Consider the following 14,578-nt stretch of genomic DNA (forward strand, 5'->3'; position numbering starts at 1 on the left):
AATTCCAGGTAGACACGGTTTTTTGGGCTGAGAACTCTGGACCTTTTCAGAGTCAGAATGGGTGACATTCCGCCACCTCCCCAAACTCCTGGAAGCCTCCACCCTCCCTCCCTCTCTCACCACACCCACATCCCACTGCCGCACCTATGTAAGCTCACCTACAGGACCCGATCCAGAGACTCATAATTAAAAATCTAAAGAGATCAGCTAGCTGCAAAAATTTCTTGGATACCCAATCCCTGCTGAGATGCCCGATGGACCTTGAGAAGTTGGTGGTCCACGTTCCTGCCCTCCCAAAGCCCCTGCAGCTGCACTTACAACCTAACAGCTGCCTCCATGCCTCCAGCCAGACTGCCCAGTTAAATATTCTGGATTTTCTAGAGCACAAAGCTGCAACATATCCACACTCTACAATAATAACATCCCAGTGGAAGCATGCAGATTGTTTGGGAATGTGATGTAGAAGCCAACTAATCAGGACTAACAAAAACATTAACACAGAGGACTTCACTAGTTCAGTACATCCTCAAACAAGAACTTCATGTCCTCTTGATGAGATATAACAATTTTCACAAATTTTCTTTTATTGAATTACTTTTTGATCATTAGCCAGTTAGTTGTAACAAGCAATATAAAGTCAACTATTGTGGGCTTGCTCTGGGGGTAGGCCTAAGGAGGGGTTGGGAAAATGTAGGCAATGGCGGAGGGACAGTGACAGTGGTGATGGGACTGGTGTGGAATACTGAATGCTTGTAATAAATTATCATGAACAACTTTGTAAACCATGGTGTTGAAATAAAGTGGGGTTGTGGGGAGTGAGGGAAAACCCCACCTTCCCCTGTCATTTGCAGCTAACATTTGTGCGCGCCACCTAGTGGCCAGTCTGAATGCTGGCGCTGTTAACTTACCCAGTAGCTCAGTTCTCAACAGCAATTAGGGTCATGCATAATTTAGAGGTGAACAAATGAACGATATATAGAGCTCATATGTTTTTAGGAGTCCTGCTGGATCTCCCTCTTCCTTAAAATAAGCCTAGCCCTCTCCAGAAACCTGAGTCTTTCCTAAGTACTCCAGTTCTTTAGTCTCCCCACTCAACCATATCTGCATCCTTGACCACGCAGTGAGAGGGCACAAAAGAGTAAGGACAATGGGGATTTGCACCAGATTCTTGGGACCAGGCTCTTCCGATGAGAGTTAAGGGGTCCGCACTCTCAATTTAAAGCCCCTCCCTGTGATCTCTGCTGTCACTGAATTGCTGCCCCTGCCCCTGTGGTGTATCATGACTGGAGGCGGAAGTGGGAGAGAAGGAAAACAACAACTACACGCTAAATGTGTTGGCTGACCCCACACTATTGTCCAATCCCCTCTACCCTGCTCCTCCCCTCTGGAATCTGAAATTGCTTGCTACCAAACAAGGCAACAGGAAAACCAGCAGAATACTGCTGGAGTTTCTTGGAAAGTTTTCACTTTTCCTATTAAAGCACCTAAGCCTGGGGTTCCTCTTCCTTCTTTCACTGGGACCTCAGATAGTGTCCCCGAAGGGGAGACGGTTCTCAAATATATGAGAAAACAAACATGTGGGAAGGGCCAAAAACAGGGTCGAGATACCAGCCAGACCAGTTACTTTCCAGCTGGTGGAATAAGTGGAATAACTGTCAGTCAATAATTATATCTATGCACCCAGCAATGTTAAGGGTCTGGCAGTAGTGGGGGCCTTCAGGGCCACCTGGTGGTTCTCAGGGTCCTAAAGGCGAAACCAACTACTCAGGAATCCATGGCAGATGTTGAACTCAATGCTTTGCTCATGCCAGGCATGAACTCTACCCCCACAGCTCCCGACCTGATCTTTGAGAAGAATGGGAGAGAGGTAGAGACAAACTAAGATTACAGATAATATTAAAGGCTCTTGTGAAATAAAATTTAAAAGATACTGATTTCACGTTGGAGTATGTGCTATATGTGGGAGTGGATCCAGCTGGGGCGTTCTTATCATGCAAATGTGCACCAAGTGGACTCAAGTCTTAGAATTCTTTTAGATAAGCATCACTATCTGAGATCCATCAGGTGTGTGGAAGGTAATATTTATGCAACTTTCTGGTGGAGAAATTCAGATTATTTACTGAATGAAGAAAATGCAATCTTGCCCACCTTCGCTTTGTTGTTTCAATAACCTGAGGTCACACACTCACACACACACACTCTCACACACACCCTGGCTGTGATTCTTGTATATTTAGCTGTGTTCACCAAGTTTGCACATCAGTTTGTGATGATTGAACACGTGTGAAAGCCACATTCTGTAGTTGGTCATTCACTCATCTTTTAGTGTGACCACCAGAGGCTGCACCCTTGGTTACAATGCTCACACAGACTTGGCTCTGGTGTGATCAGAAATAACTTAATTAGCTGAAATCAGAGAGCAGAGCTATCAGGGTTGCTTGGCACAGGTGGCTGCAACGGAACGGACCTCCTGAATTGACAAATGCAGGGCAGGCATTCCAAGCCACTGGGTCCAGGAAATGCAATCTTGCAAAGTTTATAGCAGCACCAAGAGAGTTTGCGTTCCTAAGAATACTTCATTTAGTGCTTGCCACTTTATTCACATTACCTAAGAAAATCTCCTTCCATAATTAAGCAGTAATTCATAATACACGTATCTCTGAGGCATTTGCTTTTTTAAATAGATGGTTTGTTCCTCTCTTTAATTACAAAGAGAATGAGTTCAAATAAAGACCCTTTCATTTTTAACAACTGAAGATATACAAACCCAATATATATTCATATGCATTAGAACCACAAGCCGTAATTACTATCAGAAAACTGTAATTAAAATTGGCATTCAGTCCTCCCCTACTAATCTTTTATTTATCAACATGCTAAGCACAGTAATCCCACATATGTTTTTGAAATTATTCTAAGCACTAGATATGGTTGGATTTTTTTTGTTAATGAAATGTTTAAACTTCATGAAGAACTCATTCAAAGAGTTTACTATGAGTATCCTCTCCCCTCCTCCTTCCAGTTCTTTCACTTCTGGTATTTGTCTCCATATTGGTTAACTGTAGTCACATGGAAAACACAGTAACAGAAAGGTTTGTACTATTTTTATTAAGAATCCCTAGAAAAGGAAACCTTATGTTGTACATCATCAGAATAATTTTAATATGCAAGCCAGCCATTTTACATGTAACCAAGGGGGCTGACTGAATTAAGTATGGGTAAAATTTTGATGGATCATTCAATCATGTCCTCATTGCACAATACCACTGAAATCCAGTCTCAGTGACTGACTAGAAACCTGTGTTATCATGAAGGCTTAATATCTGACAGATTGTCCTGTGATGCCTGAGACATATTCAGACGATATGCAATGGAAAAGGGACCATGACAACACTGAAGGATAGTTATTAGCTATTATGAGTTTCCTTTTCCAGATAAGCTCCATTACAAGCTACCCTTATCAATAATTGTATTATAATCTTAAAAGTCATATAAGCTCACAGATATTATTATGAGAACATTCCTGTGTTTAGGGAACTTCCTGAAGACATGTAGATGTCAAATGTTCTTACTGAGTTATTTCCAAATTACATTGTGAAAGAAATTCCTTTTTTCCCTACAAAGGAAATTACTTAATTTCATCAATAATGTATATGCTCTTGGACTGGAGCAATAACACAACGGGTAGGGCGTTTGCCTTGCACGCAGCTGACATGGATTCAATTCCTCTGTCCCACTTGGAGAGCCTGGCAAGCTACTGAGAGTATCCCACCTGCACGGCAGAGCCTGGCTAGCTACCCGTGTAGTGTTCGATACACCAAAAACAGTAGTCTCACAATGGAGACGTTAGTGGTGCCCACTCGAGCAAATCTATGAACAAGGGATGACAGTGCAACAGTGCAGTGAGTCCCCTTATTCATCTGCTTCCTAATAAGAACATTTCACCCTAAATCATGAGGCCCATATTCTTTTGGAATTCCAACTTCCGAATCTCAAATTTTTAATGTGACAACAGAAAAAAAAGGGAAACTTTAAAAAGTGGTTTAGTCTGGGAACTTCAGTGCTCAGGTTATGAAATGGAGGCAATAACCCTTTTCATACTAAGTAACTCTCACTTTCCTTCTCAACAAGGAAAATGTATTTGTCAAAAAGGGAATCTATTACTTCATTTTTATATTAATAATAGAAATAGTAGAACATGTCAGAATTCTTTTCAAGAGCTGCCCTCAGGATGGAAACCTGAACTAAGCTTTAGAATCTCAAGCACTTGTATTGACACTGCATCAATGGGATGAAAAGCAAAACAATGCAGACACAAGATATTCCACATTCTTTCCTGCGGCTCTTATAACCTTTGAAAGGAAACCGGTTCCCACTGAAACCACTGATTTGTACTAGCGTTTGTTTCTCTGTTTCTTGTCAAAAAAGCTCCTAGTAAATGCTATGATTATCTCACTGCACTGATGGGACTTTTTTCTCTATTATGTCTTTTTCTATGTCTGAAAAGATTTGAGCTTTGGCTAAATGCTTTCCCGCAGTCATGACATTTGTAAGGTTTTTCCCCAGTATGAATTCTTCGATGCTGAATCAGGCTTGCACTTCGGCTAAAAGCCTTTGCACACGCATCACATGCATAAGGCTTTTCTCCACTGTGGATTCTCCGGTGTAGGATAAGGGCTGAACTCTGACTAAAGATTTTACCACATTCATCACACTTGTGTTGTTTTTTTCGAGTAGTGGTTCCCTGTCTTCTTTCAAACCTGCCATTTTGTTCACAGGTTCTTCTATCTGTGAAATTCTGAGAAGTATTCATATGAAGGGTGGTAGAGACATAATGTAGTTCTGTGCCTGAAGAATCCTTTTGTCTTAAAGCAGATTTCTCATTGATGGTTCTGTCTTTATCTGAAATAATATATAGTAAATCAAGTGTCACCAGTTGTCTGTTTAGAATGACTCAAATGATATCATTGGGTGGTCTGTTTCAAATAGTACCAAAATGAAGAGGATGGAGAGGATAAAGTAGAAAACATTTAGATGATCATGAGGCAAAAGAATATACCAAGAAGTTAACTACAAAGATGAAAAGGATCAAAGAATAGACAGAATGGTGAGCGGGGTACAACGCATATCAAAGAATTTTAAAAGTCTGGTAAAAAGGGATTAAAAATAACTGGAGCAGCAGAGGAACAACAGAAAGGAGAGGAACAAAACCTAGCAGTAATAAACAAAACTCAGTACAAAAGTATCACTGAAGGAAAAAAAGGGGGGGAGGGGCTAGAGTGCCAGCACAGTGAGTAGGGCGTTGGCATTGCACGTAGCCAACCCAGGTTTGATCCTCAGCATTCCATATGGTTCCTGGAGCAATGCCAGGAGTAATCCCTGAGTATCACTGCTGGGTGTGACACAAAAAGCCAAAAAGATGGAAAAAAAAAGAGAGAGAGAGAGAATTATAGATTAGGCCAGCTAACATGTCAACCAATGGCAGCAGAATACCCCATGTTTGGGGCCTGGAGCGAGAGCATAGTGGGTAGGGTGTTTGTCTTGCACACGGCTGACCCAGGTTCGATTCCCAGCATCCCATATGGTCCCGTGAGCACCACCAGGAGTGGTTCCCGAGTGCAGAGCCAGGAGTAACCCCTGTGCATCACCAGGTATGACCCAAAAAAGCAAAATAAATAAATAAATAAATAAATAAATAAATAAATAAGAATACCCCATGTTTTTTAAAGAAAAAGTCTGTTCTTTTTGTTTTGTTCTGTTGTATTTTGGGCCACACACAGCAATGCTCAGGACTTACTCCTGGTTCTTTGTATGTAGTGCCAGGTATTGAAAAACTTCTCTTCTATATATTTTACTAGTTGAATGACTATTCGTGTTTTAAGTAGAAAAAATTACATGTATATGGTAGGGATTCTGTCTCAAATTATTTTTTTTCTTTTCCTTTTTTTTTTTTTTGGTGGTATCAGGGATCAAACCCATGGCATCCTACACAAATTCACTTTTTATTTTATAAATTCTATTATATTTAAAATTTTATTATTAAGACACACAAATTCTCCACAAATTCACTTTTTGTGAATTCAAACTCTAAAGTCATCCCAATGTCTAATCATTAATATCAAAAAGAGACCAAGGTCACGAGCTGCAGAAGCTTTGACAGGACAAGGTCACAGTAGCACAAAAACCATGTAATAGTCATAAGAAATGGCCATGTTTCCTTACATGTAATTCTCATTCTCTCTGTTTTCTACTATAAGTTCCTGGCTGTTTTCTGTTTTCATACTTCTATGCATCTTTTTAACATGTACAGAAGGAGAGGAAATCAAGGAAGAAATAAAAAGATTCTTTGAAACTAATGAAAATGAAGACACAAACTACCAGAATCTATGAGATATAACAAAAGCTGTCTGTACTAAGATGGAAATTCACAGAATGTAGGCCTACATTAAGAGAGGAGGAAAAGCCCAAATCAACAAGCTAAACAGACATCTCGAAAATCTGGAGAAGGTACAACAAACAAATCCAAAGGTGAAAAATAATAAAAATAAGACCAGAAATCAACAACATAGAAAGCAAGAAACCAATTCAAAGAATCATTGAAACCAGAAGCTCCTTCTTCAAAGGAAATAAACAAGAGAGATAAAACTTTAGCTAGATTCACAAGGGAAAAAAAAGTTCATATAAATTGAATCAGATGAAAGGGGAGAAATTATAACGAATCCTTCAGAAATTTAAAATATGAGAGGTTACTGTGAACAACTATTTGCTCTTAAGCTGGAGAACCAAGAAGAAATGCTTTTTGGGTCACACCTGGCGATGCACAGGGGTTACTCCTGGCTCTGCACTCAGGAATTACCCCTGGCCGTGCTCAGGGGACCATGTGGGATGCTGGGATTTGAACCCAGGTCGGCCGCGTGCAAGGCAAACGCCCTACCCGCTGTGCTATCTCTCCAGCCCCCGAACCAAGAAGAAATGGGTAGATTCTTAGAGTCATGGAATCTTCCAAAGCTGAATGAGGAGGAAACAGAAAGCCTAAACCAGCCAATCACAAGTAAGGAAATTGGCATAGTAATTAAGAATCTCCCCAAGAATAAAAGCCTTGGTCCAGATGGCTTCACCAATGAGCTCTATAAAACCTTCAAATAAGATTTACTCCCTTTACTCCTTAAACTCTTCCAAAATATTGAAGACACAGGAATCTTTCTCTAAAGCTAACATTACACTAATACCCAAAGCAGATGGAGACACTTCCAGAAAAGAAAATTTCAGACCAATCTCCCTGATCAATATCAATGTAAAAATCCTTAACAAAATCTTAGCTAACCAAATCAAACAAGATATCAAAAAAATCATACACCCTAATCAAATGGGATTCATCTCAGGGATGCAAGGATACTTCAACATATGCAAATCAATTAACAATACACTATCTTAGTAAAACGAATGATAAAAATCATATGATCATATCAATTTACTCAGAGTAAGTCTTTGACAAGGTCCAAGATCCATTCATGATAAAAACTATCAACAACAGAGGAGTAGAAGGAAGTTTCCTCAAGATAATGACCATCCGCAATAAGCCTATAAATGTACCATCCTTTATGGTGAAAAACTGAAAGAATTCCTTAAGATGAGGTATAAGGCAAGGACGTTCACTCTCTACACTTTTATTCAACATAATATTAGAAGCTCTGGCTACAGCAATCAGACAAGAAAAATGAATCTGAGTAATCCAAATTGAAAAAGAAGAACTCAAATTATGACTATTTGCAGATAACGTGATGATATACATAGGAGACCCTGAAGAGTCCACCAAAAAGCTCCTAGAAACAAACCAGTACAGCAATGTGGGTAGCTATAAAGTCAATAGGGCACAAAAATAGGGCACATTTTTACGTACAAAAAAATGAATCAGAGGAGAAAGCAATCAAGGAGTATCTCCTATTTTAAATAGTATCCCAAAACATCTTAGAATCACTTAACAAAAGATCTAGAATTTAGGAATCGACTTAACAAAAGATGTAAGTGATCTGTACCATGATAACTCTAAATCACTCGAGAAAGAGAAAGAAGACCATATTAGGAAATGTAAAAATATTCCACACTCGGATCGGAAAAATCAATATTACTAAAATGATTCTCAGTAGCTTGCTGGGCTCTCCAAGAGGGATAGAGGAATCAAACCCAGGTCAGCCACGTGCAAGGCAAACGCCCTACCCGCTGTGCAATCGCTCCAGTCCGGCAAGCTACCGAGAGTATCTTGCCCGCATGGCAAAGCCTGGCAAGCTACCTGTGGCGTATTCAATATGCCAAAAACTAACAAGTCTCACAATGGAGATGTTACTGGTGCCCGCTCGAGCATATCGATGAACAATGAGACGAGAGTGCTACAGTGCTACTAAAATGACTATCCCACCTAAACTATCATATATATTCAATGCATTCCCTAACCAAATTCAGACAACATTCTTCCAGGATCTAGAAAAGTCAATAATAAAGTTTGTATGGGATCAGAGAAACCCCACAAATAGCCAAAGAAAAACTGAAAGAAGTTGGGAGGTATTTCATTACCTAATTTGGAACTTTATTATAAAGCTATAGCGAAAAAAATTTCATAGTACTAGAATAAGAATAGGGCCTCTGATCAATGGGTCTGAATTGAATACCCAATGTCAAAACCCCATATTTATGGACAGTTAATTTTCAATAAGGGAGCTGAGAACATAAAATGGAGTAAAGATGGCCTCTTCTAACAAGTGGTGCTGGAAAAACTGGATAACTAAGTGTAAGAAACAAAAGCTGGATCTGTATCTTAAACCTCACACAAAAGTCAATTCAAAGTGGATCAAAGACCTTGAGATCCAACTAGAAATTATATATAAAGTACACTGAAGAAAATATAGGCAGAATACTTCAAGATCAAGACCTCTAAGGTGTCTTCAATGATTTGATACCATTGGCAAAGACAACAAAATAAAAAATAAACAAATGGGACTACATAAAATTAGAGTTTCTGCATGGCAACCCCCCCACCAAAAAAAAACCCAAAACACATGGGCTAAAACTAAAAGGCAGCTATCTGAATGGGAAAAAATGCTTGTATTAAACATATAAGATAAAAGTTTAATATCCAGGGTATATAAAATACTCACAAAGATCCACAAAAAAGAGGGGCTGGAGTGATAGTACAGCGGGTAGGGCATTTGCCTTGCACGCGGCCGACCCAGGTTCAATTCCCATCATCCCATATGGTCTCCTGAGTACCGTCAGGGGTAATTCCTGAGTGCAGAGCCAGGAGTAACCCCTGTGCATCACAGGGTATGACCCAAAGACAAAAAAAAAGAAATCCACAAAAAAGAAATTAAAAAAACTACGAGAAAATGAATAGTCACTTCTCAGAAGAAACAGGCAGATGGATGGTGGGCACATGAAAAAGTGCTCAGCATCACTTATCATCAGAGAAATACAAATTAAGAGGACAATGAGATAGCACCTCACACATATGGGAAATATCAAAATTAGTAGGATCAATCCGTGTTGGCAGGGATCTGGTAAAAACTCTCATCCACTGATGGTTGGAATGTCACCTTGTGGAAAACAGTATGTAGAGTTCTCAGTAAATTTTAAATTGAACTGCCATATGACCCAGAAATTCTACTTTTGGGTTTCTACCCCCAGGACATAAAAGCACTCTCTCAAAAGGACACACATGGCATTACTCATTGCTGTACTCAGTACAATAGCTAAGATATGGAATCAACCTGTGTCCAATGATAGATGAATGGAGTAGGAAGATGCGGTATATACACACAGTGGAATACTATGCAGCTGCAAAGAATGATGAAATCATTCAAACTTGCTAAAACCTGGATGGAACTGGAAGGTGTCATATTGAGTAAAGTAAGCCAGAAGAAGAAAGACAAACATAGGATGATTTCACTTACATGCAGTATGTAGAATACTGGATGAGGAAATTATAGTAAAGGGGGGATGCCTAGATCACCCTTGACCTGGTGTTTAGAGAAGGGCAGAGAAGGAAAAAATATCAAGGGGTTGAGGGCGAGAAGAGAATGAGAAGTAATGGGCGAACAGGCATCAGGGCTTCAGTTATACTGATAATATGGGAGAGTGGTATAGTATCTATCCAAAATGCAGGCTCAACAACACTGCAAACATGAGATCTAATCTGAACTTCGTAATGTGTCTGTTAAATTGGCATGTAGGGATGGGGAAGAGTTTGGGGGTGGGGAGAATAAGAATACTGGTGGAGGGTAGTTGACACTGGTGGTGATATCGGTGTTGAGCCAATTTTCTAAAATCTAAAAACCTTTCTAAATTTTTGTATTCTTTTCTCTTTCTGTTTGCCGTCATCCTGGAATGATGAAGTAGTCAAGAAAAATACTCTCAACTGGAGTTAGTTTTCCTCTTCATCACTGGTTCACATTTTATCCAGAATGAACCTAAACATTTTCAGTTCAAATGTCATGTTACAGAGGCCTTTACTACCACTCTTAATTGATAAGGATCGTCCCTCCCTCTCTCTCTCTCACCCTTACTCTGCTTTGCTTTTCCCCCATAGTATCTATCATTTTTATTTTAAATTTTTTTAAGTATGGGAGCAATTGTTATGCCAGCCATCTGGAATCCTATAAAAGTGATGCTAAGAGCAACAGAAGTCTATTTTGAATGGGACATAGTAATAAAACTTATACAAACATACTTAATGTACCATGAGAGCTTATGGATACAATATAGGTGATTCTGACAACATCCTCCTGAGTAACTGAATAAGACTTAACAGAAAATAATAATGGAGATCAGCAGCATTTCTTAGAAGGAACTGAAATGCTGTATAAAAGTAACAGAGGTGGGACTAAGGCTGACAGGAAGTCATCTTGGGCTGAACTGTTCCTGCTTTAGTCGTATGAATTTTCTTTCCGTGGTTTGTAGTAATGTTAAATCCTCTTGAAGGTGATGAGAAAATGTTAAAATCTAAAGGGTTTTTTTGGTTGTTGTTTTGGTAACACCTGGCAATGTTCAGGGCTTAATCCTGGCTCTGCACTCAGGGATCACTCCTGGCAGGGCTCAGGGGACCATTTGGAATGGTGGGGATCGCACTTGGGTCAGCTGTGTGCAAGTTAAGCATCCTATTTGCTATATTATTGCTCTGGTCCCTGAAAGTTCTTTTGAAATATGAGAAACAAAAAAACACTGAGAATATTCCTCAGTGAAGTTTCCACTGTTGTGGGAACAAGATAGGAGAGGAAATGTGAGACTTCTAAGAAGCCAAAAGAAGTGTGGCGGGCTGTGAGGCACGGTTCACCACCCAGCACCAAACTGAATCCAGCTCCTCACCATTTTCTCTTAAGGACTGAAGTTCTCTTGATGCTCCCAGCTGCTTCTTTTCAGGCCTGAGCTGGCTGCGTGGTAGCCCCAGAGTTACGTTGCAAGGCGATAGCTTCTCTGCAGGCATATCCTCCTTTTGTTCCAATAAGACCTGGAAACAGGTATAACTGAGGCTGAAGAAGGGTGGGATTGGGACTTCGGGAGAAAAATAACAAAGAAGAAACTGTGGAAAATACCCTGCAACACAGAAAAAGAGTGTGGGGAAACAGGGCCCCGTTTTCTTTTCTGGCGTGGCAGAGAGCACATTCACTAGGCCTCACATCTGGGGGCGCTAGTTAGAACAGTGTGAGAGCTCTACCCGAAAGGCAGGTAGAGTTCTCCCGGCTAATCTCCGGGCCCCAAACTGCGCCTTACCTGTGGCCTCGGCTCATCCAGCTCCCGCTCCAGCTCCTCCAGCAGACTCACGGCTTCCTCGCCATCCTCTGGCCGCTGCTCCAGCAGCCAGGCCTGCAGCTCGTCCGGCAGGATGGCCAGGAACTGCTCCAACACTAGCAGCTCCAGGATCTGCTCCTTGCTGTGCGCCTCTGGCCTCAGCCACCCGTGACACAGCTCCCGGAGCCGGCTCAGGGCCTCGCGGGGCCCAGGGGCATCCTGATAGCCAAACCTCCTGAACCTCTGGTGAAACGTTTCTGGGCTATAGCAGTGGCTCCAGCGGAGGTTCGAGTTCAGGTCAAGGGTCTGTTTTTCCTCCTCCATCTTCACAACCAGAACACCGGCAGGATCCTCTGAAGTTTGTGGGTGGAGAGTTGGTGAGTCTCTCACTTTTGTGGACATCTTGATTGGGAATAGCTCAGAAGGACGGAGTTTTAATCTTTAAGGAGGCGAAACACTATGAACACTCCTTAAATACAATTAAAGAAACAAGTAGGAAGACAAATACTTAGAGTGATACAACTAAAGTTGGAAGCATAAAAATAAATAGTAAGGACAGCCTTTATCTTAACAAAAACCATGCTTTCAAGGGAAACTCTGAGTCTCTTCCTTAGGAGATTCAAAGAGCTACGACTCATTAATTCATATGCAGTAGTAATTCCTATTTTTTTCCCCTCAAAATCATCCTCACGAGAGATCACAGGAGTTCCGGGAGAATAAGAGAACCTGAGAAAAACTTGGTCTCTGATGTAGGTTCAAAGAGTTAATTAATTTGATCTAGCCTGCTGCAAAGAGATCTAAGTAATAGTCTCATGACAGAAGTACTTTTGTGTGGCTTTTTAAACAAGCATTTACTAATTGTTATGACAATTATTTTGATATTAAAGGAGCCAGTTATTAAGAAAAAGCAATTGCATATCACGTCATCTAAATTTACTTCTATTTTCATACTTATACTTCCTATCTGTAACATCTATGCTTACTTAACTATACTTTTACTGGATAATATTGTTTCAGATTGGAGAGATAGTACTGCAGGTAGGGCGCTTGCCTTGCATGTAGCTGACCCAAGTTTGATCCCCAGCACCCCTGTTGGTGCCGCAAACATTACCTACAGTGATCCCTGATTACCAATTCACAATTCATCAGATACAGCAACCAGCTATGAAAGGCAATTTCTCCTTGAAGCAGTGACTTGTTGGCAGGAAGAAGGTGGAAAGTCACTTTTCTTTGTGCCACTTTAGTTGATTACTAGTAACTGAGGACCTTTACAAAAGTTACACAGGGCCTCTATCTTATTTTGCTTTATCTGTTCTATCATTCCCACCTACAAACCCCTCCCCTCCATTTCACTTCAGCAAGGGGTGGGAACCAACATCATCACCTTAATACCACATTGCAGATGCTAACAGCTGACAAGAGAATTTACACATTTCACAGCATCATCATTATTTCACTGCTGCATAACTGCAGCACCCTGTTTTTAAATATAAGGCACAAGGTGGTTTTTATTTTTAAGCTTCACATAATGATTGCACCTGCTTTTTTCATCTTTTCGACTGAAAAATTTAGCAGATAATCCAGCAGGAATATGCAGTGGTAAAGCGGTGTCTAGCTCTCTTCTAATAAATGGAAACTCACTAAAACCTTAAAAAACAGACAAAGCACCCTTCTCACCCACCAGCCAGCTCTGGGAATGAGACCCATGGCATAGGGGCCACACCCGATCCAGCACCCAAAGGCTGGTCAGCGGGTGTGCCCGGGGACACACCTGGGCGCGAAGGCACAAGGCTGGAGGGGCAGAAACAAGAGAAGCCGCGGGTCTGGCGAGGTCTGGGGGTCTACATTGAGGGACCCTACACTGCCGTCCGGGGGATGAGCACGCGCTCAGCCTTTTCTGCATCAGTTCCCCTCGCAACAACTCTCGAGGACCCGGTTTGCACCTAGGCGGGGCAGCTGCACCCAGAGCCCCGATCCAGGGTCTTGGCAGGGAGCGGAGATGCTCGGACGCCCCCCCCACACACACCCCACGCCCCTGACGGCTCCCCCCACGCCCCCACTCAGCGGGACCCCGAGAGCTGCACGGACCCCCTCCGCCCGGGGAGGTGTCGGGGGAGAGGGACCTGCAGGAGGCAGCGCTGTGACGGGAAGGGGCGCTTCGGCCGCGCCCTCCACACCTCGCGCTCGCGGACGCCGCTTCTCACCTCGCGGCGGGGAAGACGACCCCGCGGCGTCTGGGGCGCGCCCGCCTCGTGCCCCGCCGGCAGCTGCTTCCGGTCAGGGCGGGGCTGGGGGCGGGGCCCGGGCCCGGGTGCGGTTGCCTTGGAGACGAGCCGGCGCGCCTCCGGGTGCCTGAAGAGGAGGAGGCGGGGGTCGCGGGGTGGGGGACCCCGGCCGCTCGGTGCCGCCGTAGTGTGCCCAGGCATTCTTTCTCACAGGACCTCAGGCGTTCTCTCACGAACCCAGGAAGCGTCTCCTCGTTTTGCAGAAGATGAACTCGGTGGCCCAGGGACTTGCCCAGGGTCACTAAGATTCCAGGCCTTTCTTAAGCGTTTCTTAGCGTTTCTTGTCTTAAGGCCTTTCTTAACCCTCCCATGGGTCCTGGTCCCCCTGGACGCCTCACCGCTGGCCCCTCACGCCCCTTCTCTCTCGGGAGGTCGAAGTCAGCCTCTCCGTGTGGGACCTGGTTCCTGACGTCTCTCCACAGAGAGACCCGTGGGCGCGGCGTGTGCAAGAACGCCTCCCTGGACAGCCCAGTGCCCGACACCGACGCCCGACAAGGCTGCTCCGAGTACTACAG

General features: G+C 42.7%; 1 protein-coding gene across 1 annotated transcript in view; it reads right to left on the minus strand.

The window, feature by feature from the left end:
* Nucleotides 1-14,038, minus strand: part of LOC101555885 (zinc finger protein 24) — a 71,590-nt gene extending 57,552 nt beyond the window's left edge. Inside the window, exons 1-4 of the mRNA XM_055125539.1 lie at nucleotides 13,983-14,038; nucleotides 11,761-12,247; nucleotides 11,356-11,497; nucleotides 4,501-4,902 (exon numbers count right to left, since the gene is read on the minus strand). Of these exons, the coding sequence (XP_054981514.1) occupies nucleotides 4,501-4,902; nucleotides 11,356-11,497; nucleotides 11,761-12,180 (964 nt within the window). The 5' untranslated portion in view covers nucleotides 12,181-12,247; nucleotides 13,983-14,038. The remainder of the gene's footprint in view (nucleotides 1-4,500; nucleotides 4,903-11,355; nucleotides 11,498-11,760; nucleotides 12,248-13,982) is intronic.
* Between the last annotated feature and the right edge of the window lie 540 nt (nucleotides 14,039-14,578).

The sequence above is a fragment of the Sorex araneus genome, chromosome 2, assembly GCF_027595985.1.
Source record: "Sorex araneus isolate mSorAra2 chromosome 2, mSorAra2.pri, whole genome shotgun sequence".
Classification (NCBI taxonomy): domain Eukaryota; kingdom Metazoa; phylum Chordata; class Mammalia; order Eulipotyphla; family Soricidae; genus Sorex; species Sorex araneus.